The sequence below is a fragment of the Microcaecilia unicolor genome, chromosome 13 (assembly GCF_901765095.1).
Source record: "Microcaecilia unicolor chromosome 13, aMicUni1.1, whole genome shotgun sequence".
NCBI classification, from domain to species: Eukaryota; Metazoa; Chordata; class Amphibia; order Gymnophiona; family Siphonopidae; genus Microcaecilia; species Microcaecilia unicolor.
Genome location: NC_044043.1, coordinates 44,246,121 through 44,272,397, shown reverse-complemented (window position 1 = coordinate 44,272,397; position 26,277 = coordinate 44,246,121). Strand labels below are relative to the sequence as shown.

Sequence of the window (26,277 nt, the reverse complement as noted above, 5' to 3'; positions counted from 1 at the left end):
TTCAACAAATAGTATCAATTTTACCTGAATAAACACTGCCCCCCCCCCCCCCCCCACAGTAACCCAAACTGTTTATGACAGAATTCTACTGGCCCGGGGATTATGAAAGAGACTAGTCTGTAAATTATATATCCACTCACTTCTGTTTCTGCTTCTCATTAAATAAATATCACCAGATTCCTAGCAAATGTTGGCTTTGATTACACCAAAAGTGACAAACCTGATGGAGAATCAGGATTAGAAGGGTCTTTTACTAAGGCGTGCTAGCGTTTTTAGCACATGCTAAATACAGGTGCGCACTAAACACTAGAGGCGCCCACAGGAATACACTGACGTATCTAGCGTTTAACGCGCACTAAAAATGCTAGCGCGCCTTAGTAAAAGACACCCTAAATAAACATCACCAGATTCCTAGCAAACATTGGCTTTGATTACACCATAAGTGATAAAGTCTTTAAAACTGATGGAGAATCAGGATTAGGTTATTTTTATTTGGTCACCGTTTCTTTTAATCATCATCTGCAGCATTTAGTAGATAGTCAGCACTGGTCGCTATCTGGACATTGGTGCTGAAAATATACAGGTATGCGGTTGAGCACCATCATTATCCTAACAGCTGTATTCAGTGCTAATATCCAGAAACATTTTTCCAAATAACATGAGGGGAGTTCTTTTACTAAGCCACAGTAGCGTTTTTAGCTCACGGTAGAAATCAGCTGGCAGTAAACACCAAGGCACAGATGCACTAAAACCCCCCCAAAAAGCTCTTACCTTCGTGATCCTCGTTGCTGCGAACCTATTTTGAAAAAGCCAGGCATGCGTGAAGGAAATCGCATGCAAATGAGCTGATCGCTGTTAGCTCATTTGAATGCGATTTCCTTCTTTGGGGGGGAAGCCAGTCGGTCAGCTGAGTATGCGCAGATCAGCCAATCACTAAGCGCAGCTGATCTGCGCATGCTCAGAGCGTCTTTCATACAGGCACAGAAGCTGCGTATATGATTGAAAACTGTGCCGAGCAGCATACAGCAAACAGACGAGGCAGCAAATCACTCCTCCAGTTACTATGAGAAGATCCTGCTGCCAGCCAATCACAGCAAGTTTAGCTGACACCAGAGAAGCTAAGTGCGCTGTGATTGGCTGCTGGAACACGAGGAGGCAGAACACGCAGGAGAGCTCCAGAGTGGGGGACTTGTAGCATTTGTAGCTGAACTCGCTGTGATTGGCTGCTGGAACAAGAGGAGGCGGAACACGCAGGAGAGCTCCGGAGGGGGATTTGTAGCTGAGACGTGCAAAACTTTATTTTTTTAACTGATGTGTTTGAGGGGCAGCAAACAGAAATGCTTGCTACACACACGTGGAAGGCAGTCTATAGCAGGCATTTTTATCCCTCCGGGCTCCAACACTTAACTGCCTTCCCTGCTCCGTCGTGTCTCCTCTCTCCAGTGTCCTTCTCCTCCTGCAGAGTGGCAAAGGTGGCTGTGGAATTGTCAGGACCGATAGCTCCAGACCTCACATTAAGATTTCAGAGCTGAAGGTAGGGTTTGCTTCTGTGCATCCGGTCGGAAAACGGCTGTGCATTGCCTTGCTAACACATTTGTGTAGTAATTAGCTCATTATAATAGCATTGCATTCCGTTTTCGTTAGCTACTACCGTGATAGGAGAGAGCCCTTTTGTGCATGCCGCGTTTAACTCCTTGCTCGCTAAACCGGATAGAACTAGTTTAAAAACCACGTTGCTGGCTCGTTAGGTTTAGTGCATCTGGCCCCAAGACGCCCATTATATTCCTATGGGCGTTTACCGCCAGCTGATTTCCACCATGAGCTAAAAATGCTACCGCAGCTTCCCCTTAGGAACATAACTTAACATTATATTCTTATAGCCCACAATGCCTTGCAGTTCAATGCAGATTACATACAAAAAGACTGGACATTCCAGGAAATACAATAACAAAAGGATCAAAAAGCCTAATACATTCACCTCCTTCCACAGATCCTAAATAAGTATGTCTTAAGCAATCGTCTAAAACGTACATAGCTTGACTCCTGAATTATCAAAAGGGAAATTTCTTTGCTTAATTTAGCTGCCTGATAAGAAAGCAGAGAATCTATACATTTCTATAAAAGGAAAGCTTTTATTCTGTCCTTAGTTATCTGGATACCAGTTCTGGATGTCGCTGCCATCTGGATATTTTCCGGCTCTGCACTGGGGTGTCTGTACCTGCATAATGTAGCTGAAAAGCAGTGACTGGCCCCTGCTCCCCAGATAAATGCTTTTAAGTAATTGGGCCTTATATAGTTTCTTACAATGAGAAATGATGCCTCTAACTACAGCCAAGCCTTGCTTTTAAGAAAGAAGGGAATAAGGAGAGGAAAGAGGGAGCTGACCTGTTTGGGTGGGATGAAGGCAGCATGAACTGGAATTCCACCACACATGTGTTCTCCTTCAGCTGGCGGTGCTGCACGCTGTTCAGTTCATAGGCGATGTATGCCCGCCGCACATACACCTGGTGAAGAAAGCAATGCACACGGGTGAAAGGAGCAGCAGGCGCTAAAGCTTGCCTAACAAAAAAGTTTGGTTTTAGCTTTACTGTGATCCAGTCTCTGGGACTCCTGGTTTTGTGCCCACTTTTTTGTTTGTTTTACAAAGTATCCGTGGGTCTTCTTTGAGTTCTCCACGCTTTGTGGATTCTCTGCTAAAGCTTGCCTGCCATCCAGTGGCTGAGCCAGGTAGCTCAAGGCCCAAGGTCATCTGACTGGAGAATGGGAGGGAGTGGGAAGGAGGAATCCTGAGGAAATTCAACTTCCTGGTGGAACAGCTGCAGGTTAAGCTGGTCCCCATCAGTTCAACGTCCTTAACCCTTTTTCCCCTGCTATTGAGAGTAGTTCTATGGTGACCTCAAGGTTCCTAACACTACACACAATCAAAAGAAACTGAGACAGTTTCCAATTCATATTAACAGCTTGGAATTAACCAGCCAAAAACAGAAACCAAGCAATGGAGAACCATGCCATCAACTCCAACATTCCCAAACTGGTTAAGTAATTGTTGATGGTCTATTGTGTGGAACACAGCACTTAGGTCCAGCAATACAAGAACAGCAACTGAACCCTCATCCAGGTAAACCTCTGGTTTCCACTGAGCCTGTAGACATAGGAAGAACCACCACCACAAACCTCCCTCCCCCCACCCCCCAAGAAGCTGCAAAACTCAGCACCAGGTAAGGACCTACCTCCAGAGCTGCCATCCTCACTACCTGATTGCTGTGGTAGAAGAAGTTGGGTAGAACATCAAAGATTGATGTCTCGGACAGGATGAGTTTCTGTGAAGAGGCCATAAGCAGAATGCTGTGCATGAGTGGAGACACCTTTGGTATACAATATACATAAAACAGTCCTGACATATTCCACATGCCATGTGTAAGGATGTAGAAATGGTAAAAGGAGGGATAGGGGTCTGGAGAGTTTAGCTGAAGATGAGATATGGCAGACAAAGACCCATTTCTGCACCCAGAAACCAGCCACCCTGATATATAAACTCCGCAGTCGACACTGCTTTAAAACAAAGTGGTACAGGGATATTGAGTGCCAGGAGGAACCCAGATACCAGCACTGAAAATCCAGCTATTGTATGACCGCCAGTACCTGGACTGCTATCTTGCTGCTAAAAATTACTAAAGGCTGTCCCAGTGCTATTTGGATAGTGCCAGGGCAGTCTGGGGACCCAGTCTGGGTAGAGCTGGGATTTATTCGGAGACAGAAGATATTCAGCACCAGAGGAGAAAAGCTGTCCAAAGTTATCTGGATAATAGCACTAAATATCACCGTTATCTGAATGTTGTCAGCAGTAAGTGCTATACCTTGATATTCCGAGGCAGTATCGGGATAAATGTTTATATGCTACAGCTGACATGTAAGGTTTAACTGATTTTATTCAGGATCAAAGAAAACCCAACAACATACAACTAAACAACAAGTCTAGGCAAACACATCAAGCAGTTACATAACAACGAGCAAACATGACAGAAAAATAAGCAAAAACATCTGACAGCAATAACTCAGTAACACATGATCCCTTTTTTGTTTACGATAACCATCCCGTTACCCTCCCACCTCACAACCCCATTTTCCGTTCAATTTTGTCGAATATTCAAAATCAACCCCCTCCCTCCTTCCTAACCTGAACCTTGTCAGATTTTTAAGATGGCCAGCGTCTGGACTCTTATAACCCCAGGCTACAGCTGACCATGAAGTTTAAATATTGCCCTGCCAGGTACAACAAAACTCTTGAAAAACAAACAATTCCCAAATGTGTGTGTGTGGGGGGGGAGGGGGGGGGGAAGAAGAAGGGAGTCAGCCCCTCAGGTACCTGCAGGTTCTCAATGCAGAACTGGTGACCATACATGTCAATGGCCGAGAGGAAGATAGATTCCACCTGATTGTGCCGGAGTTCATAGGAGGGCAGGTGAGAGGCGATGAGAACCTGGAAGAGGTAAGAAGCAGAAAAGCATAAGCACAGCTAGAGAGAGCCCCCCCCCCCCCCCCCCCCCAATCCATCCTGAATGAAGTACAGATTCATGATGTCCCAGGATAGATAAGATTTAGCAGGGCAGCTTAGCACTAACAACACAGAGAAACCACTCATCATGTCATCTTCAGCTGCAGTCAAGACCTTCATGGCCACAGAACTCAGCCTTCTTCAAAACCCTATGATTTGGTCAGAGGTTAATTCACATATGGATAAAGAATTTAGTTAGGATGGAAGGTAGGGGGGGTCACAAGACAATTAGGAAGTAATTCTATAACTTGGTGCCTCAAATTTGGCACCTCAGTGGGGTGCAAGGAGAGCCAAACCTATAACGGCACTTAGACGCACCTGTTACAGAATGATAGCGTAAACCCGCTCTGGTGTGCCAAATGTTAAGCATGATCACTTATGCCAGGTCAATGGTTGGTTTAATTGGGCACACCTAAGTACGTCATGCAATGCACACAACTGATAGCATTCTATAGTTGTGTGTTGCCCATGGCCTAGCCATGTTCCGCCCATGTGTAACCCCCCCCCCCCCCCCCCACCCTTGCAACTACTCATCATGTCACTTACATGCTACTATAAAGAATACCACTCACTGCATTTTGGTGCATATCCGCCAATTAGGGTGGCACAAATGTACATGCCCATGTCTGGCATGATGTAGCACAAATGCCTTTAGGTGCTGTATACAATGACTGTATGATCAATTTCAGTCAATACACAGAACCACCAGCCAGGTCATGAGAGGACAGATGGAGACTCAAGATTTCTAACTTCTGGCCAGTGCATTCTGGTACATGCAGAGAAGAAAAGCTATAAGGTCCATAAAGCAGCCAGACACTATGCAGGTCATTGCATTTCGAGACAGCAGGCTCACAACTGTAGGCTACAGATCACACTCCTGGTCAGAGAATCCTCAGGACATAAATAAGTCCAACTATCTCGGGACAGGGGGCAAGGGACAAGGAACAAACTAGGTATCTTCAGAGATGAGCTGAGACAGATCCTGTTGCTTCTATGGACCTGAAGTTCCTACTTTTTTTTTTTTTTTTAATGTCTGGAGAAATTTGGTCTACAGATTCATAGATGCAAAGGATCCAGGAGGAGTGACCTAATGGTTAGTGCAGCAGGCTTTGATCCTGGCAACCTGAGTTTGATTCCCACTGCAGCTCCTTATGACCTTGGGCAAGTCACAATCCTCCATTGCCCCAGGTACAAAACTTAGATTGTGAGCCTCCTAGGGACAGAGAAAGTACCTGCATATAATGTGCACAGCACTGCGTATGTCTAGTAGCGCTATAGAAATGATTAGTAGTAGTAGTAGACTACCAGCCCCAGGATAAGAAAGCAGCTTCACTCCAGCTCCACTGGAACACAGTACAGCCATACATAACTGCATGATTTCAGAAGCACCAAGGAAAGCTTGGCTTATTCTTTACATAAGTCATTCTTGGGGAGATGTGGAGGAAAGATTTCATGGGGACTGAGCAAGGTCCTGACAAAGAAGTGCTGTAAGGTGAACTAGATCCAAACATTGGCTGTCGCTACCTGACGTGCCCGCAGGGCCACCTTGGCATTCGTAGTCTTACTCAGTTGAGTCAGCTCCATAAGAATATTCAGCAGCTCATCGGTTAGGGTGGGATCCCGGCCACACAGCTGGTCCTGGAATGAAAGAACAGAGATTAACATGTTGAGTACAGGAGAACTAGCAGGATGAATTCCTTCATATTTATTTTCTTTGGTCATTTAAATCACAATGCTTCCACTCCACTGTATGGCTTTAGTGTGGCCCTCAGGTGTTGTTCTAGAAGGGGGAGCTTCAGGAAATTAAATACAAAGCTCAGGCTGACTCTTTCAGGAGTAGTCAAAACAAGATGGCGCTCTCTGATGACATCAGAAAGTCATCCCAATGCCCAGTGTGGTCCTTCTGTACAGGAAGAAAACATGTAAAACAAGTGATGTTTAAGCAGGGAACTCAGCAAGCACAAACTGCAGACCACAGGACAGCCTCACCCAAAGCTTCTTAGTGACATTATGGAGCTCCCTACCCCTACCACTAAGCACCAATCCCTTTTAAAAAGAAAATTCCTCATGCTGATGAAGTCACTCAGAATGACTCTCATATAGGGAAAGGCTAAAGAGGTTAAGGCTCTTCAGCTTGAAGCTGAGACAGCTGAGGTGGGATATGATAAGTGGTCTACAAAATCCTGAGTGGAGTGGAACGGGTAAACGTGAATCAATTGTTTACTCTTTCAAAAAGCACAAAGACGCGGGGACTCTCCATGAAGTTACATAGCAGATTCAAAACAAACAGGAGAAAACATTGTTTCACTACAACGCATAGTTAAACTCTGGAACTCACTGCCGGACCAAGTGGCCAACATTACATAAGTACATAAGTATTACATAAATACATAAGTATTGCCACACTGGGACAGACCAAAGGTCCGTCAAGCCCAGCATCCTGTTTCCAACCATGGATGTAGTTTGACTGTTTAATTTGAGGGGGTAAATGATGAGGCGGGGCATATTAGCATATTCATTTGTGTGTGTGTATACATATATATATATATATATATATATATATATTTGCAAATATATCTAAATTCGAATCTGCCAAGCCCCTTCGTGAAAAATTACACTGGCTACCCATCAAAGAACTTATCGCCTTTAAGGTCTGTACCTTGATTCACAGGATCATTTATGGAGAAGTTCCTGAATACATGCTAGATCTGATCGATCTACCACCCAGAAACAGGTCCAGTTTCTCCCGATCCTACCTAAATTTACATTATCCAGTTTGCAGTCATCTTAAATACAAATCTACCTACGCCTCCAACTTCTCCTTCATAGGCACACAACTATGGAATGCTTTACCAAAATCCTTAAAATCTACTCAGAACTATCTAAATTTTAGAAAACTATTGAAGACCACCCTGTTTAAGAAGGCCTACCTTCCAGGCTCAACATAACCTACTTCTTCCTGGTCTCACCAAGATTCATGGACTCTAATTCCTTGTATTATCTTTTGCTATCTTTGTTGTTCATAAGATACCTATTTGCCTATTATCTTTCTTTTGCATAGTTTAATTGTACTTTCTCTGTACTGTAGCCGGTTTGTGTAAGCCACATTGAGCCTGCAACTAGTGGGAAAATGTGGGGTATAAATGTATTAAATAAATAAATAAATATGCTAATATGGAGGGAGGAAGGAAGAAAGAAAGAGAGATGGCTTTTTTGGTTATTCCCAAAAAAAGCCAGCTCTTTCTCCCTTCCTTCATCCTTACCCAGCACTCCCTCTTCCTCTCCAGTAGTATTTCCCCACTCCCTTTCCCATACCATGTCAGTGTAGACCTTAGAAATGCATAGGCTCTATATGTACTTCCTTCAAGAGGTAGTGTGTCATGATTTAGGCTCTAAAACCCTTTCTGGTGTTTTGGTGTCACCTTAGTAAGGCCAACACACAATCTCTCCACTGCAAAACACTATACACAACCTTGTGCAAAAACACACTCATAACCTTACCAAACCATAACAGCACTAATTCCAAGGACAGGACGAGCCCTTATGAGTGGAAAGGCAGCACTGTAATTAAACCGGGCTCTAAAACACCAATACACTACCTTGTGAAAAACAAAACAAAAAGGGCTGCAAATACTACATGCTAGCAGAATACTGCACTTTGACTACACATGAAAAACACATGACACAACAGACATGACACAAGGAACTAGAAATCAAAAAAATATGAAGGCAAAATACTGAACTGGAAAGTTACCTCAAGAAGTCAGACTCAGCATGCAGCAATACTAAAGAAATTGAAAATTACATGCAAAATATCACAGATGCACATTTCCAAAAGCTGACATATTCCAATTAATAAATTCTGAATAAAATACTTTTTTTCTACCTTTGTTGACTGAGCATTTAGTTTTTCTATTTGCGTTGGTCCCAGTGTCTTCTTTCATTCACCATGTCCACTATCCTCCTGTGTCCTTATGTGTCCTGTCTACCATCTGTAGCCCTGTCCTTATCGTTCCTCCAGTTTCAGCATCTGCTCTCAAAGTGTTCCGATCCAGCTCTTAAATTCACCAGTGCCCCTCCAACCATATCCACCATTGAGCATTTCTCTTCACTACCCTCCCCTCCATCCATGTGCATCTACTTCCTCTGCCTTTCCTCCCCTCCATCCATGTCCAGCATTTCTTCTCTCTCCCTTCTCCTCCATCTGTGTGCACCTCCTTCCTTTGGCTTTCCTTCCCTCCATCCTTGTCCAGCATTTCTCTTCTCTCCCTTCTCTTCCATCCGTGTGCATCTCCTTCCTTTGTCTTTCATTCCCTCCATCCTTGTCCAACATTTCTCCTCTCTTCCCTGCCCTCCACTCAATCCATGTCCAGCATTTCTCCTCTCTTCCCTCCCCTCCATCCATGTGCATCTCCTTCCTGTCTTCCCTCCCCTCCCTCCATTCATCCATCCAGGTCCAGCAACTCTCCTCTCTCCCCTGCCCTCCCTGCCATCCATCCATGTCCAGCAACTCTCCATTCTCCCCTGCCCTCTCCTCTATCCATCCATCCATATCCAGCAAATTTCCTCTCTCCCCTGTCCCCTGCCCTTCCCTCCATGTCCAGCGATTTCTCTTCTCTCCCCCTGCCCTCCCCTCCATGTTCAGTGATTTCTCCTCTCTCCCCTGCCCTCCCCTCCCTGGTCCAGCGATTCTCCTCTGCCCTCCCCCCATCCAACGATTCTCCTTTGACCCCCCACCATCCCCTCCCATCCACGTCCAATGCCTTCCCAAGCTCCTCCTTTTCATTCCCCGAGTTCAGTTCCAACCCAGCCCCTCCTTCTCACCATCAGCTCCCCGATAGCCCTCCTCTCCAATCCTGCCGCCCTGCGTTTAAAACTTTTATTGCAGCGACGGCACTGAAAACAGCACAGCGTGACAGCAGGCTAACCTTCAGCCTTTCCCTTTCCCCTCCATGTCCCACTTTCCTCTGATCATGCATTTCCTGTTTCTGTGAGGGCAGGACACGGGTGCCGTCACTGCGATTTAAAATAAAAGGTTTAAACGCAGGGCGGCAAGAAAGGAAAGGAGGGCTGTCGGGGAGCTGAAGGGGGGAAGGAGGAACCGAGAGCTGCCTGCAGCTGGGTTGCACCGGCCCTGCATTTGGGGGGGGAGCAATGCCCCCCGCCCCTCCCAAAACTACGCCCATGTTTCTAACAGTGGCCAATCCAGGTCACAAATACATGACAAAATCCCAGAAAACTCATTTAAAATAAACAAAAAAAATAGGACACTGGACTAGACAGACCTTTGGTCTAACCCTGTATGGCAATTCTTATGTCTTATGAAACCCAGAGGGGCAGAAGGGTAAAGTTTAATGTAAATCAATCATTCTGTTGCTAGTAGTCACATAGGAGTCCAACTGTAAATTAAAGAAACCAGTCTGGCATCAAAAGGGACCTATGGATAGAGTCCAGCAGGCCACACCCATAACATTTCCAAAGCTGTCTACAGTACCCAACGCTAACAACAACAAAAAAATAGCATGCCTCGGGGGCTGAAAGGGGATAAAGGGAAGAATGATATGTTCAGCAAATTGTGTTTGCGGGGATTAATGCTTGCATAAGCTATGTTTGATGTTGAGGGGACCAATTTTGTCCTCTTTGTATGGTTAGAACGCAGAAAATTGAATAAAAAATTTTTTTCAAAAAAAAAAAAAATAGCATGCCTCTCCACAGTGCAAAATTACCACAATATATTTTTGCTGGGGTTTCACCAGTGCTTCCTATAGATTAAAAAAAAAGGTCCCTAGCCCTCATTTCGAAAAATACATGTTTTAAATTACTCTTAGGTTCGGGGAGGTGGGAAATACGGCAAAGGAAAGAGAAGCAGCACATTATCTAAGGGTCTGCACTGGTACCAATACTCCCAAACCATCCAGAGCAAAAGATAACCGAGCTCTCCAAGTAATGCATAGGTACAACTTTTTAAATAAACGTTATTTAACAAATGTCTCAGGAACATACAGCAGTGCACCTCTAGTATCTTAAAACAATACTCAGTGCAGAGTTCCAAACATAATTAAGAAGGAAAAGTAGACACCAAACCAATGGTTCAAAAGTCTGATGCATTGATGCTTCTCTCATAACAACGATTATGCCCATCTATAAAAATCAGCAAACCACTGGCTCTGGCAGTGCAACCAGAACAGCCCCAAATTCTATTGTACATATCAAATTGATTATGCAAGGAGTACATTAGTTTCTCCATCATTGCCGTGTGGTAGGTGCTCTGCTTCCAGACAAGGCATGACACCCTCTTCCACACCTAAACAATAGTAAGTAATAGGAAAATTCTGCCACCGTTTCCCCCTAAAATTAGGTACATGAGGGCAATATTCAAAAGTTTTTACTTGGGTAAACATGCGTTTGACCGCGTGCAAATGAACTTTAAACCCCCCCCTTTCCATATGCAGGCAAAGTAAGTGTGATGTGAAACGCAAACGTACCTTTGCCTGCTTTAAAAAGTGGGCAGGGTTAGCTCAGGAAGGGAAAAATATGTAGTGATCAGATTTCTAAAATCATAGGGGTCTACCTACAGTCAAAGTGAATTTGGTTGGTGGTAGTCAGCATGTACAGAAATATTTGCCAGGGCTGCCAAGACACAAAGCCAAGCACAGGGTGGAGCACAGCAGGGCTGCCGCAGCCACTGCCCACCCCCCCCAATTCAGGCCACCGCCCTCTCCCCACTCGCGCCACCACCACCCCTGCCACTGCTGCTGCTCCCCCCCCACTCGGGCCACCGCTGCTGCCACACCCCTTACCTTCCTGTGTCTGCTCCTCCCTTGGTCTGTCACTCTCCTGCTCTTGTGTGCCAGGACCCGGAATACCGTGTTAACACAATCACCTGGGTCCCGACACACAGGAGCAGGAGAGAGACAGACCGAGAGAGCAGAACCTTCTGGAACCGGGCCCACCTTGGAAGCCGGGCCTGGGGAATCTTGCCCACCCACCTCCCGACGGCCCTGATATTCAATGGCTGAATATTGTCCCCATCATGCATACTTTACACCTGCTTCTATTGGGCATGCCAACCACATCTTCAAAGAGAAATTTCATGATGTTTCCCTTTCAAAATTGCCCTCTCTGTGGAGCGATGGAAAATTAGAGAACCTGGTATATCAATGCTCTGTACAAAATTAGAATAATAAATGATATCATTTTGGTGGGGGGGAGGGGGGGGAGAAGATGGGAAGAGCAGTAGTGCAATGTGTGTTTGGTGACCTTCACCCTCCAAACTGTGCACCAAGAGAGGCTGGTATCAAGGGAATGTGAAATTCTGAGAAAGGACACCTCTGCCAGTATCAGCATCAGCATCTTCCACTAAGAAACTCGGCATTCAGGCAAAGACGACAAAGTTCAGCCTTCTCCCTTGCAAGTAATACCCATTAAAAATATACCTTAAAAGCCAGCATATTCTATGACTTTTGCTTGTTCTCATTCACAAAGGCAATGAGCAAAAGTGTCAAACCAGTTGGGTTTTTTCTTATTTTTTTCCTGACAAGGCCTCGTCTCCTCGGCAACCCTGGTGTAATTACACACTTGAGTGACTGGGGGCTCTGAGGAAAATTGAAGGCCTGAGCCGCGAACAGCTGGCTATTTTCCCTTTCTATCGCTTCAACATGATTGCTGGAGAAATGAACAGCCCTGGATCAGAGTGGGAGCAGAATCCTCAAAGGAAATAAGGGGGTGGGCAGGCAGGGAAAGGCAGGGTACAGTGTGCCCCAGCAAGGAGTCTTAAGGACAGGCATAGGTCTGCAGTCACACTGCCATGGAGTCTGCGAGGTCCTGCCCAGTTCACGAATTAGAACTGAAAGAACCCAAGACTAGTTTTCAGCCACGACACTCTTTCCCCTTGGTCTTAGGTTTGAGTAAAGAACTGCTTGTTGGGGTTGGAAGGGACTCAAGGGGTTTGTCTCTCAAAAAAATTTTTTTTTCAAATTAGTGCTTAAGGATAATCAGTCTCAGAGAAGTTCCTGCCCAAAATAATCTATATCAAATAATAGATGAACGCAAAGGGAAGTCTGCCTCCCATTTTATCAGTCTGAATATTTATTAATAGCAAATGACTCTTTATAATAAAGGGAGTACAACTCTTGAAAGCTAGTCACAAATGTATTATGTTATCATACTATAACCACACTACTTTGTGAAAATACAGTAAAAGTCTGATTTTACAAAGCTTTTTTTCCCCATAGACACAGAATAAGATAAAAGCCTCGGTCCAGCCACCGCTCCCCACCCCCACCCCTTGGGAGAGAAAATGTTTCAGGGGACATGGGGAAAGATATTAACTTTATTGAAAGCGCAGTAACCACCAAGCGTTGTTTTGGGGGTGGGAGGGAAAAGGAGCAAGGGACAGAAGGTAAGTTATAGATAGAGGATGAAATGACCCCATGGAGAAGAGAGCACTCAGAATATGGCACAGGAGGTATCCAGCCAGGCATAACCTTTTCTGGGACTGTATATACCTCTATAACTTGTCATTATGCTACAAAGCAAGCATCTCCAATGTGCTTTTATCCACTGCAGTCATAAGGTGAGTTTTATATCCAAGGCATCTGATAATAAAGATGGTTGATTATAATCACACCTAGGCTACGGCTGAGTGAGTGGCTTACAATGAGCAGAGCACAGAGAGTAGACAGGGCTTCTTCAACCATCTATGCGGTCATGGTCAGACCTCTATGGATGGACCCCCATTCCCCCTCCCCTCGCCGGTTCAACAGCGCAGCTTCCTTAGCACCTGCCAGCCTAGCCATATAAAGATGCAGTCTATGCCATACTGCTGATAGCTCTGCTGGTTCTGCACCTCAAACACAGGAAATCCGCATCAGAAGAAGCGGGACTGGCAGAGCTATCAACCGTGCAGGTTCACATCTTTATATTACTTTTTTTTTTCTTCCTGGAAGCAGTGGGGCCGGCAGGTAGGGGTAGGGTAAGTAAGTAAGCTGCTGATCAAGGCAGGACCGCAGAGAGAGGGGGGGCGCGGGCAAAATTCCCCGGGCCCAGGCCTCCAAGGGGGTCAGTCCCCGGTCTCACTTGCCTGCCTCCTTGGCTCCAGGCCCCCTTCATTCAAAGCGGCAGTCACAGATCACCTCTCTTCTGGCCTTCCCTCCCTGTGTCCCGCCCTCGCGGAAACCGGAAGTTACATCAGACGAGGGCGGGACACAGGGAGGGAAGGCAGAAGAGAAGAGATATGTGACTGCCGCTTTGAATGAAGGGGGCCCGGAGCCATGGAGGCAGGCAGGTGAGACCGCAGACTGCAGCGGCGTGGGGGGGCGGCGGGGGGCGGAGGCGGGGCGGCCTTGCCCCGGGCTAGTCTCTCGGCGGCCCTGGATCCAAGAAAAGGGAGGGGAGGGAAGATGCTGGGACAGAATGCAGAAATGCGAAGTGTGGCCCATCCCAAAGAGTGAGATTTTTCTCCTGGTGCATTCAGGATATAAATCTGGAACCATGGTGAAGGGACTGAGGCACGAGAAAGGTCTACTAGCTATATTTATTGACAAGCAATGGCTTCAAATGAACTTAAAAGTGTATTTCTGTATCACATCATATCACATATTCCAAACTCAATTATTTCAAATACTTACCAACGCTAAACCTCATACACATCTATGGAAACAATTCGATTGTATTTAAAGACCCTTTGAGAAGTAGTATCATCATTTAAACCTGATCAGACTAAAGTCTGCCTGTAAAACACCACCTCAACACATATCATCAGATCCTACAAAATATTCTAAAACTCCATCTGATATTATAACAAACTAAAATTATATTAATGTTTTGATGTCATCTCAGTATGCAAAGACTTGTGCAAAAACACACTCGGAAACTTACCAAGCCCTAACAGCACTAATTCCCAGGACTCAAAAAGGAACAAACATCCAAGAAAAGGCAACATTGTAAATAGTACACTGGGCCCTAAAACACCAGTACACCATCTAGTGAGAAAATAGAACAAACAGGACTGCAACTAGTGGGCTCATTTTTGAAAGAGAAGGACACCCATCTTTCAACATAAATTGGAAGATGGACATCCTTCTCCTAGGTTCGTCCAAATCAGTATAATCGAAACCCGATTTTGGACGTCCCCAACTGCTTTCTGTTGCAGGGATGCCCAAATTTCAAGGCGGGACTTGGGCATGCCTAACACTTGGACGTCCTTGACCCATAATCGAAAGAAACAAGGATGTCCCTGACGAACACTTGGACGACTTTCCCTGGTCCTGTTTTTCTTATGACCAAGGCACAAAAAGGTGCCCGAAATGACCAGATGACCACCGGAGAGAATCGGGGATGACCTCCCGTTACCCCCACACAGTGGCCACTAACCCCCTCCCACCCTCAAAAAATATCTTTCAAAATATTGATTGCCAGCCTCTATGCCAGCCTCAGATGTCATACTCAGCTCCATCACAGCAGTATGCAGGTCCCTGGAGCAGTTTTAGTGGGTGCAGTGCACTTCAAGCAGGCAGACCCAGGCCCATGTCTAGGGACGACCATCTCTAAGGATGACCAAATTTCAGGATTTGGACATCCCTGACCGTATTATCGAAATGAAAGATGGACATCCATCTTGTTTCAAAAATATGGGTTTCTCCGCCCCTGGATCGGGACGTTTTGCAAGGAAGTCCAAATCGAAACGTGGATGTCCCTTTCGAAAATGCCCCTCTTGATCTCTAAAAAAACAACTGGAAACTTCAAGAAGTCAGATTCTGCATATATAGCAAACAAGAGAAACAGAAACTGAAATACAATATATCACAGATGTGCATTTCCAAAAATTAACATATTCCAATGAATAAATTCAAAATAAATATTTTTTCTACTTTTGAAAAATTAATTTTTCTATTTGCTTTGGTCCCTGCATCTCTCTCATGCATTTCTCTGTTTTTTTCCTGTTTCTGCAGGGTCCTCTGTCCATTTGACATTTCTTCCCTCTACATCCCTACCATTCTTCTTCCCTCTACATCCCTATTTGTCTTGTCGAGCATCCACTCCCATGTGTCCTTATCTCCCCCCTCTTTGGCAACATCTGCCTTATGTCCTCATTTCCCTCCTCTCTTTTTCAGTATCCACCCCTGTGACCCTATCTGCAGCATCTGCCCTCTGTGCCCATCCCCCTTTCCAGCATCTGCCCTCTCTGTGCCCCACCCCCTTTTCTAGTATTGCCCTCTGTGTCCCCATCCCATTTCCAGCATTGACCCTGTGACTCCCATCTCTCTCCTTTTCCAGCATTTTTCCCTGTGTCTCCATCTCCCCTTTTTCCTGTCCCAGTGTTCCTATCTGCCCAGCACCTCTTCTTTGTCCTTCTCTCTTCTCATATTCAGCTTCTCCCTTCTCTCTTCCCTTCTTCTCGCACTATCCTGCCCTACCCACCCTACCCCACTTCAGTGCCACATCCCTTCTTCTCTCTTCCCGGCCTGCTCATCCCCGAGTACTCTGGTAGCTCTCCCCTTCTCTTTTCCTCCTCCAATCTAGTCTCTCTCTTTTTCTTCTTCCTCCCCCCAAATGCATTCTGAATCTCTTCCTCTCCCTTTCACCTGCTCTCCTGTATAACACCTCAGACCCCTATGCCTCTTCAGCAGAGGCGACTGAGATAGACAGTTTTCTGGCAACATCAGGGCCTCTTCACAGGCATGTTCCGCCTACTCTGATGTAACTTCCTGTTTTCCGAGTAGGCAGGAAGCACCTGAGAAGAGGACCTGATACCAGCAGAAAACTGTCTCAATTGCCGCTGCCGAAGAGGTACAGGGCCTGTGGCTACAGAGGAAAGAGGGTAGAAGGAAGAGAAAGAGATGCAGGACTCATGGACAGGGGGGAAGAAAAAGAGAGAGAGACACCAGACTAGGGATAAAATGTATTAATGGGCAATGGGGTGGCTGGGCCCTCTATATACAGGGGCCCAGGCAGCTGCCCCTTGGCCCATTGGTAAAAGTGGCCCTGAGAGTAGCATTTACCTAAGCTATGGCTACAATGAGCATACTAAGCAAATACATACATCAACTTTGTCCTGAGTGGAGAGTGATCAAACATCTCAGCCAGAGCTAGAATTAGTGATCTTCCACTCAAGAGGTAGAAGTTCTACCTATCAACCAAAGGGGGCACTGGAGGACATATGCTCTCTCTCCTCAGCTGCAATTGTTAATTCTTACCCTATAAGGAGCTCATCAGATTTCCATGGCTAACACCTCATATACCAGCCACCACAGTCCACTGAGGGACTTCAGTCAAGCATATCACAGGTTAATGTGTAGTTTGGTGGGCTAGTAATGCAAGGGACAAGAACATGATTTACAATAAGCATACGATAGTTAGTAGCACAAGTGTTGGACAAGATGACTTACAATGAGCATGGTAACCAGCAGGTTCTTCTTGGTGACCTGGGCATGCGAGAAGATGTAATTCACCACTGTGCCCAGTTCACTTTTGTTTTCTTCCCTCAGAGAGAATACACACTTATCATAGTGACCTGAAATTAGAAACAGCAGCATCTGTGCACTGAGAACAGGTGACAACAGAGAGATGGAAACCAGGTCCTCACTACTGTGGTATGTTTAAAGCAGTAAGTAAAGCTACAATTATTTGAATTTCTGTGCAGTGTTATGCTGCCATCTGGAGGCTGTAAACAAAATTAGGAATGAGTTTTATTATTTGGGCGCTTTATAATCAAGCTTCAATATTAAGGTTTATTTTATGGTTTCAGGAAATATCTAGTGCATTAGCACACTTATAAAGTTATTTTATAACTGAATTTACCCATAAAGAATGCATACACACTTTCCCCTTTTTGGGTACTTAAGAATTTTCAAAACAAAACTATGCATCTAATTCTCTTTTGAAAATTACTCCAGGGAATCTATGCATTTACATTCATCTCTGCTATTTACCCTGCAAATGTTCTGCATATTTTCAAAAGGAATGTGCACAAACGCAAACTCTTCCCCAACCATACCCAAGAATGGATCCGTTCAGTTCGGGTAAAGTTACATACATACGGGCAGAAATGATTTTCAAAATTGCCTTCCCTGCCTTATATGGCAAAATATGTTTTCTTATGCTCCACTGATATGCATCACGTGTATATACCATGAGTGGAGGGAAGAGTTGTCAAGGGCTTCAAGGTTAATAAGGGACTAAGGCAATTCAAGGCATAAATCCCTGCGTAAGCGGGAGAAAGTCTGGGGTCCACTCAAAGACAAGATTTGTTGATTTATTTAGTTGTCATTTCTAAGTACTTTTATTCTTGTGCCTGGGGTAGTTCTATGCAAGTGCTGCCTGTGTTGTGAGGGACCCAGAGAGTTTTAAAGGATTTTTTTGTTTCTTTTCTCTCTTTTTATGTTTCCTTAATCCAACATTTATGAAAGGGAGAGGCTACTAGTGTTCCTTCACATTATGTCTTAATTAGCTTGTTTGTGCACTCAGAAGCTGTAGCATCGGTATTATTATGCTTTGTATTCTCCTGCTAAATTCATTGCTAATCTGCTTTGCTTATTGGATACAGTGTTCAATGTGTTTGTTTGTTTTGCTGTTGTGTTTAATAAAAGACTCTCATAAATTAAAAATAAATGAGGGGCGAAGGCAGATGGCATTCTGGGAGTGTGGAGCACACTCCTGCCTATCGCCCCATAGATTTCCATATGGAAAGCAACAACTCACCATGCTGAAACTGGATCTCCACTTTCAGGTACTGGCGGAGGAGATCCATGACCACAGCCTTCATATGACCCCGGTTCCCGCTGCGGTATCTGTGGAGAAGAAGAAGCAGACATCATTAATGCAGCTGCAGCCAGCCGGCCATGGAGAAGGCGGCAGAGAGGGAGGAGGTTTCTGCTCCACTGTGGGAAACAAAACGCCAACCAATGCTGCCTTCGTGCCACAGAGAGCACTTCAAGGGCATGTGCAGATATGCGCGTGATTTTGAGTTTTTTAAAACTTTTCTTTATTATTTTAGTGAGATCATGAAACAGACCTACGAATAAAGCAGCTTGTCAAAATACATAATACAGTGCAGCATCTCCTCACCAGTCAGTGATCGCCAAGTAAACCATTCAGCTGCACATTTTAATCAGCAAATAGGGTAGTTTATTGGGTGTACAAAATTATTACTGGTTGTTGTCCTCATTCTCTTGTAACAGTTACTGACCTTAGGGCCGCTGAGAGACTAAGCCAGGCCTGGGCCGCAGAACGCCGCCACTGCCCCCCCCCCCCCCCCCCCCACCACAAAGCCAGACTACAAAAATTGGGGGGGGGGGGGCAGATCCCAAAGTGGGGGTGAGAACATTTTGCCCCACCTCCCTGCCCCCCCCCCCCCCCCCCCCCCCCGGCCACAACTTAAATACAAATCAACCTACGCATTCAGCTTCTCTTATATAAGCACACAACTTTGGAATGCGCTTCCGACCGCTGTGAAAACAACATACGACCACCTAATCTTCCGGAAACTCCTAAAGACTTACCTGTTCAAAAAGGCATACTCAAACGACTCAACCTAAATGCCTAATCCCGCAACACAACAATATAAATGTTCATATTGGACATAACCTACTCTTCCCTTTGACCCCTAATATGTCTATCAATTCTGATCATTAGTCTGTCTTAACCTCACTTTGTATTTGTTCATGCCGGTATTGGCGACTGCCACTACTGCACTATGTAAGCCACATTGAGCCTACAAATAGGTGGGAAAATGTGGGCTACAAATGCAGCAAATAAATAAATAAACCATATACCTTGGCTAGCAGGGTCCCAAAGCCCCGCCACCAGAAGACTTCCTCGTTCCTCCAGTGCTGTTTTCCGCCACATTGCCTGCCCTGTGGCTACTTTTCCTCTCACGTTGTGCATGAAGGAACAAGGAAGGCTTCCGTCAACCAAACCAGAGGCCCTGAAGCTCTGCTCCTCCCCAGCCTCTAAGGGAGGCCCAGTGCCGGAGTTTTCTCTCTCTTGTTCCTGTTGGGACGCGATCACCGGGTCCTGTCGGGAGCAGAAGAGAGACAGACCCCTTCCGCCCTCCCTCCCCACATCCTCCCCCGGTGGCCCTAACTAACCTTCCCTTCTTCCGGGTTGGCATCTCGTTCTAGTTCAATACTTAAACTAGGTTTTCCATCAGTGAAAGATTTTCAACTAAAGCACTTTCATGATAGCTCTTTTAACTATCAATCTAGTAAGATATGGAATCTGCTACCTGTTCAAATTTGGTCTTTATCTGCTTATTTTCAATTTTGCAACATCTTGAAAACCTATCTTTTTAGTAAGTACTTTGCTCTATTCTTTGAGTTTGCCGATTCTCATATTTTGAACGTGGTCTTAATTATATTATACTGTTTACGTGGATTTAGACGTTACGTAACCTGCTTTGATTCCATAGCTGATTTAAGCGGGATATGTCAGAACAGAATAGAATACAATAGCATATAGCAGTGTAACACAGTCCCTATTTTTCCTTCTCATTATAAGGAATAATCATTATAAGGAATAAAGTGGACACTCCTGCAATTTTAGCCAGTATCAGCTGAAAGCAAGTGAGTTGGAAATGGGAAATCTGAACATGCTGTCTGAGTACTGAATGTTTATCTGTGTCATGCTTCAACCTGGGGTGAGAGAAGTCCTAGCTTTAGCTTGGTTACCCCCTGAGCCAGGGCTTGCACGATACCCACCTCTGCACCAGCTGCACAATACTCTGAGTATTCATGAAAAACACCTCACGATCAGACTTGCGGTTCAGTGTGGCTGCGTGGCTGTCGAGTATGTTTGCAATCTAATAGAAAAAAATGAAAATATATCACTAGGAGAACGGTGGAATGCATTCAAGTAACAGCAGTTAGAGCAGTGTGCCGAAAACTAGTGAAGCCAGCAGATCGGAGGGAAACAGCAAGAAAAAAAAGTCATGGAGAAGCGACAGCGTAGAGGGCCGCAGATGAAACAAACAAGCAAAGCTAAATGTTGAGGAAGCTGTTTTGTTTTTGTCACGGGAAACATGATCTTGCATGTAGATACCCTGTAATTGCGATTGTAGACCACCAATGGAGGATATAAGCTTTTACCTTGCTCTAACTCTTGACGCAAGCATCTGCTGAAAAACAGACCGTTGTCAGGTCTTTGAATAAACGTTGCTTCCTCAACATTTGGCTTTGCTTATTTGTTTCACCTAAGGCCCTCTACACTGTCACTGCTCCTTGAGAACTAGCGAAGCCAGGGTTCAAATCCCACTGATGCTCCTTATGAACTTGGGCAAGTCAGTCAACCCTCCATTACCTCAGGTACAAACTTCAATTTGTGAGCCCTCCAGGAAAATACCTACCTTACCTGAATGGAATTCACCTTGACCTGCTATTGAAAAGGCACAAACTAAATCCAAAAAAATTGAAGATACAGGGCAAAGCTAACAATTGTTGGGAGTTTGACCAGAGAAAAGTTACATATATAACCTTAAAGCTACAAAGTCTGGAAATACAAAAGATGTACTTGCTGGGAATTTGCAGACAGCCAAGATGCTATAGGAGAGAGCTCTACCCACCACAACTGACACAGAGCTGAAGGGCTATGAAAGGGAGCTGTATCTGCTGGGAACTAGCAAAGAGCCAAGGTTTTATAGGAGAGAACCCATACCGCTGGAACTGGCACAGAGCCGAGGCACTACAGGAGGGAGCTGTACCCGCTGTGAACTGGCACAGAGCTGAGGTACTATGGGAAAAAGCTGTACCTGCTGGCTGGGGAACTGACAGAGGACAGACGTGATGTTGCTGGCATACTGTGCCATTTCTTTCTTGATGGATTTCTCCACATTGGGTGGGATACGGCCAGAGACACTGGTCATGATGTCCTGTAATTCCAAGAGAGGAAGGGAAGGATCCCGGAGCGTCTTCATCAGCCACTCCACCCACTCTTTCACCTGCAATGAAGAATAGACATTCAACTGCTATCGAAACCCCAGCTCCCAAATCTCGAGAGATCAGCAGCATCTGTATACTGTCGGCAGGCATGCCGGTGGCAGCATTCTCACATGTGTCTTTTTCAAAAGATGGCAAGTGTATTTTCGATTTTTTGATTTTGACACTCATATATTGAGAGACAGCTCAGCAGTTAATTCCTGATGAAGGCCTTTGGAGCCAAAACACAGTCTGTGTAGAGTTAATGTGACTGGGCCTTGTTTTATTAAATATACTTTTTCGATCTGTGGTCTCTTGATACATTAGTTCCTTCCACTCTCGTGGCTGTTCCCCCTAATCCTTCACATGTGAAGAAGATCCGGAATAAGCAGTGGGAACATTTCAACTCCAGGACACCCTTTCCTTCTATGTATCCCCAGCTCCCCATTAAAGAGTTGCACAAGGACAGAAATTTCACCCATCCCCACTGGAATCTAACACGTCCCTGCCCATCCCCACTGGAATCTCCTCCATCCCCGCCCATCTCCTGTACTAAAATAGCCCGACTTGTGGTAAAATAACCCAACTTAACAGTAACCCATGTTGATAACTTCCCCTCTCACTACTTATGGGGATTTCAATGCTACCAACCATATCTATTAATTTTTTTAGTGCTATTAAAACTGCTAAGCTAACACAAGGAACAGACAGGTAGGCTGCCCTAGCACTACACTTCTGCGGGAACCCTGCAGGAGCTGCATCCATCCCCGACAACCTGGAGGGGATCCCTGCAGGAGTCCTGTGGATCTGCAGGGGATCCCCGCAAGATTCCCGCTATTGCCATTCCCATGCAGCTCTCTACTTCCCAGTCCCTCCCTCATGATTTTTTTCCCATATAACCTCTGCAGCTTGGTGATGGTGTAGCCACCTAGTGGTGAAAATTTGCATTTTGCAGTCCCCGTGGCCCTTCATCCACCCAAGCAGTGGTTTGGTAAGACCTAGGAGGTGCAGCAGTACCTTGTTGCTGAAGTAGGGCTCCGGCATGCAATACCCATTCATGACATTCATCAAGTTGTCCAGGGCACAGTGGAAAACACGGTGGAGCTTCTCCCCCCGAAGCGCTGAGCTCTGAATCTGCGGCAAGGGGCCTGTGTACAGCTCTGCCTATCAACAACAGAGAGAGAGAGGGAGGAAGAAAAATCAGATATAGAATAAGCTGCTCAGGGCTAACCGACTCAGAATAGATTTACTGAAGTGAACTACTATATTAACACATGCTAATGTTGTTAATATGAGTTATTAGGAAACAGGGTCCACTACAGAAAATGGGCCTAGTGGTAAATAATCATATTAATGAGTCTTAACATGAGTTAACACAGTAGCGCACTTTAGTAAATGTAGCTTTTCGTGTAAGAGATAAAAAGAACTTACAACCATACTTAGGGGCCTTTTACTAAAGTACGGTAAAGTTTTGCGGTTACTGCGTGGTAGCTGGTAAAATTGCCAAGCGATAACTGCAAGTTCATTACAAGGAGTACGTTACCTCCTTCAAGTAGGTTGTGTAGCCTTAAGAATAACTTAAAGTGTGTATTTTGGCGTTAACTGTTGGGAATACTTCCAGCATCTGTCCATGCACTTGGGGGGGTAATTTTATAAGAAGCTACCTAGTTTTAGACAGCAAGAATGTAAGTAAATGTCAGTATTTTAATCATTTATGCATGTTAAGTGGGCCCATATGCACATAAATGACCTATAACCTCTTAATACTGAGCAATGAAAAAGTACAAGCCATGTTTGCATGGGCAGAGTTTGTGCGGAGTGATGAAGTACGTGGGTAAATTATAACATACTATAATTTACACATATTCTTACTCCAAGCCCCAAAACAATATCAGGAATTATTTTTCTAGGAGGAAAAGATCCCAGAAGCCTTGGATACCTGAAGAAATCATTTCAGCTAGATCTCTTTTCATTACTCAAAAACCTTCACTTTTTTACATTTACTTTAAATAAGTGCTATATTCAACAACGGCGGAGAGGAACTCAGGAAAACAATTACTATGAAGTATGGAGACAAACTCTTTAGGAGGGGGGAGGGGAACGGTTTAGTTGCAGCAAAATAACATAATGATCAATACACGGTAATATTTGAATTTAATATTTTATTTTTCAGTTTATTTGCAAACAAAAATATTTTGTTTACAGGTATTCAAGGAGGGGGGTGGGAGGGAGAAAATATAAAATCTTTGATGATAAAGTGGAATGATTTATATTTCTGTGATAGTCAAACGGTTATAGTTGAAATGTTATGGCTCTGTTTAATATGTGTATCATCAATAAAAATTATTGAAATACAAATATGTACTATATTCGAACAAATTCAATTAAAAAAATTATGTTTTATTTGTATAATCTTTAAAACTTTTCAATGACGTTCAAATTTAAAAAATAAATAGTTTGTTTCAGATCATCAAGAAATTTCTCTAGCTGATTTTGGTGGTGATTTTTTTGCATATTCTTACTACTATCAATGTGCAGCATTTACACCAGCCCTTGGACTGATGTAAGTGACAGCTTCTTACATAAAAGCACATTTTCAGCCACTCACACTAGTATTTTATACAGAAAAGTAGGTGCCTATTTTCTTTATAAAATAGGCTTGAAATAAGCACATTTCTGTCACCTTAAAACAGGCACCTGGTTTAAAATTAGCCTCCGTGCATTCGTTACCTGTATTGCAAATAACACAGGTGTATCTACATACACCTGTGTTAACTGCTCTGTGGCATTAACTGCTCTGCATTACCTGCTGCCTTAATAGTTAAAATGTGACAGTGAACCATGTGTTAAGTGTAAGGTGCTGTCCTCACCCCATTCGGCATTATGCGGGTAAGACAGGTATTAGCACACGCTAAGTGTCATGCCACTGTGTTAGTAAAAGGCCCCCCCCCCCCTTAATATCAGACAAAAGAAACCAATGTCTCACTTGGGCTATATTTCCCCTTCAAAAGTACCTTTGCACAGTGGGTACTAAAGTCTCCACATGCAGCTGGCAGCACTTTCCCTATTCAGAACTGTCAGACCAGAGTTTCTGACCTACCTATATTTCATTAACAGGTTATCTTTTCACATGGTAAGCTGGTATTAGCCACAGCTAGAGGGGTCATCTGTGACCTAATTGTAAGGACAAAGACTTTGAATCCTGTCAGTACAACTTCCAGTCCCATCATACCACCACTTACTATGTGATCTTGTGTAACCCACGAACACCAAACTTCATTTGTCTGGGGGCAAGGATCAGGTTAATCTTGTACAGTGCTGGGTACGCTGACTGCCTTCCATTGGTAAGAACACTGTTGCTAGAGCCTGGGACGTGCTGGAAGGGTTACTCACAAATTCCAACCCATACATTCAACCTCCCTTACATCCATCTCCTTCCCACTCCCCGTCAGAGGATTTACTAACCCGCTACTTCCATCTCGGAGGCGATGGCTTGCCCTACCTGCTGCACCCTGCTGGGATCATCAAGCTGAAGTTTCGCAATGATACAGCCAGGCTCAAGTACTGCACCAGCACGCTTCACGTAGTGAATACATCCAGACTCTGCCGCTGTTAGCGTCATCACCATTTTCATCACCTGGAAGAAGAGGATGGGTATGTAAGTGGCTTTCTGGGTGTCACAGCAGCACTATGCACATACTTGCTTTGACTCACATGTAGATGGGTCCGCATAGCCACTGTGGGGGCAGCACTCAAGAGAAAGTGCAATGAGCAGAGTCCAGAGGCCGAACCCCCCCCCCCCCCCCCCCCCCCGGTGAGAACAGTGAGAGAGCACTAGCTCAAGATAAGAGTCCCAAAATCTGACAGATTTAGAACGAAAGGAGAAATGTTCCCAGACAAATCCACCCTCAACATCCCACTCCCCACAGTTCCTTGTTACAAGACACAGATGCTTTTCCCAAGTGAAATTTTCGTGGTCGAAATTCAAGTGGTTTAACCAGCCACAAACGGCTCCTGGTTGGTTAAATTGTTTGTGTGGACTATCTGGTGATATTCAGCGGCACTTAATCAGTTAGCATTGGTGAATATCACCACAGACCATTACATTGAAAAATCAGCTATTTTGTGGGTGGTCCGGGGGCAGAGTCTGAACTTATGAGATTAAGTGTTGATATTCAAAACTTAACCGCCTAAGTTTTATGGTCAAATCAGTATCGCTTAGGTGGTTAAGTGCTGAATATCACACTTAACTGCATAAACCTGGATATTCAGTGACAGTTGCCTGGAGTGGAGGAGTGGCCTAGTGGTTAGAGCAACAGTCTTGCAATCCAGAGGTGGCCGGTTCAAATCCCACTGCTGCTCCTTGTGATCTTGGACAAGTCACTTAACCCTCCATTGCCTCAGGTACAAACTTAGATTGTGAGCCCTACTGTGACAGAGAAACATCCAGCATACCTGAATGAAACTCACCTTCTGCTACTACTGAAAAAAGGTGTGAGCAAAATCTAAATAAAATAATAAATAATAAAATCCTGAAGTAACGCTGCCACCGCCGGCTGAATAGTTAACCCCTTCATTACTTACTTCAATTTCAGCATAGCACTGCCCTGCAAAGACGTGGCCCCCATCCTCCACCACATACTGGATGAGCTTCCCCGCTGAAGGTGAGCGCAGGATGGACGGGTCGTTCTCCTTTTCAAACACACAGGTCTTGTTGCCGATTGTGATGCGATACCTGGAAAAGAAAAATAATACATGAGTCGAGGCGCAGCACAGGGCAAAACGCAGTCAGAACAGAGCTCTGGGTACAGC

At 44.8% G+C, this 26,277-nt stretch overlaps 1 protein-coding gene across 4 annotated transcripts in view; it reads right to left on the bottom strand.

The window, feature by feature from the left end:
- The window catches only part of ACACA (acetyl-CoA carboxylase alpha), a 325,016-nt gene that overhangs the window by 187,852 nt on the left and 110,887 nt on the right, over window positions 1–26,277 (bottom strand). For all 4 annotated transcript variants that reach the window (XM_030222052.1, XM_030222054.1, XM_030222053.1 and 1 more), the window contains exons 18-28: window positions 26,050–26,200; window positions 24,968–25,102; window positions 22,483–22,629; window positions 21,300–21,488; window positions 20,254–20,354; window positions 18,257–18,345; window positions 16,945–17,069; window positions 6,080–6,193; window positions 4,367–4,480; window positions 3,231–3,320; window positions 2,386–2,504 (exon numbers count right to left, since the gene is read on the bottom strand). In XM_030222052.1, coding sequence (XP_030077912.1) covers window positions 2,386–2,504; window positions 3,231–3,320; window positions 4,367–4,480; window positions 6,080–6,193; window positions 16,945–17,069; window positions 18,257–18,345; window positions 20,254–20,354; window positions 21,300–21,488; window positions 22,483–22,629; window positions 24,968–25,102; window positions 26,050–26,200 — 1,374 coding nt within the window. The remainder of the gene's footprint in view (window positions 1–2,385; window positions 2,505–3,230; window positions 3,321–4,366; window positions 4,481–6,079; window positions 6,194–16,944; window positions 17,070–18,256; window positions 18,346–20,253; window positions 20,355–21,299; window positions 21,489–22,482; window positions 22,630–24,967; window positions 25,103–26,049; window positions 26,201–26,277) is intronic.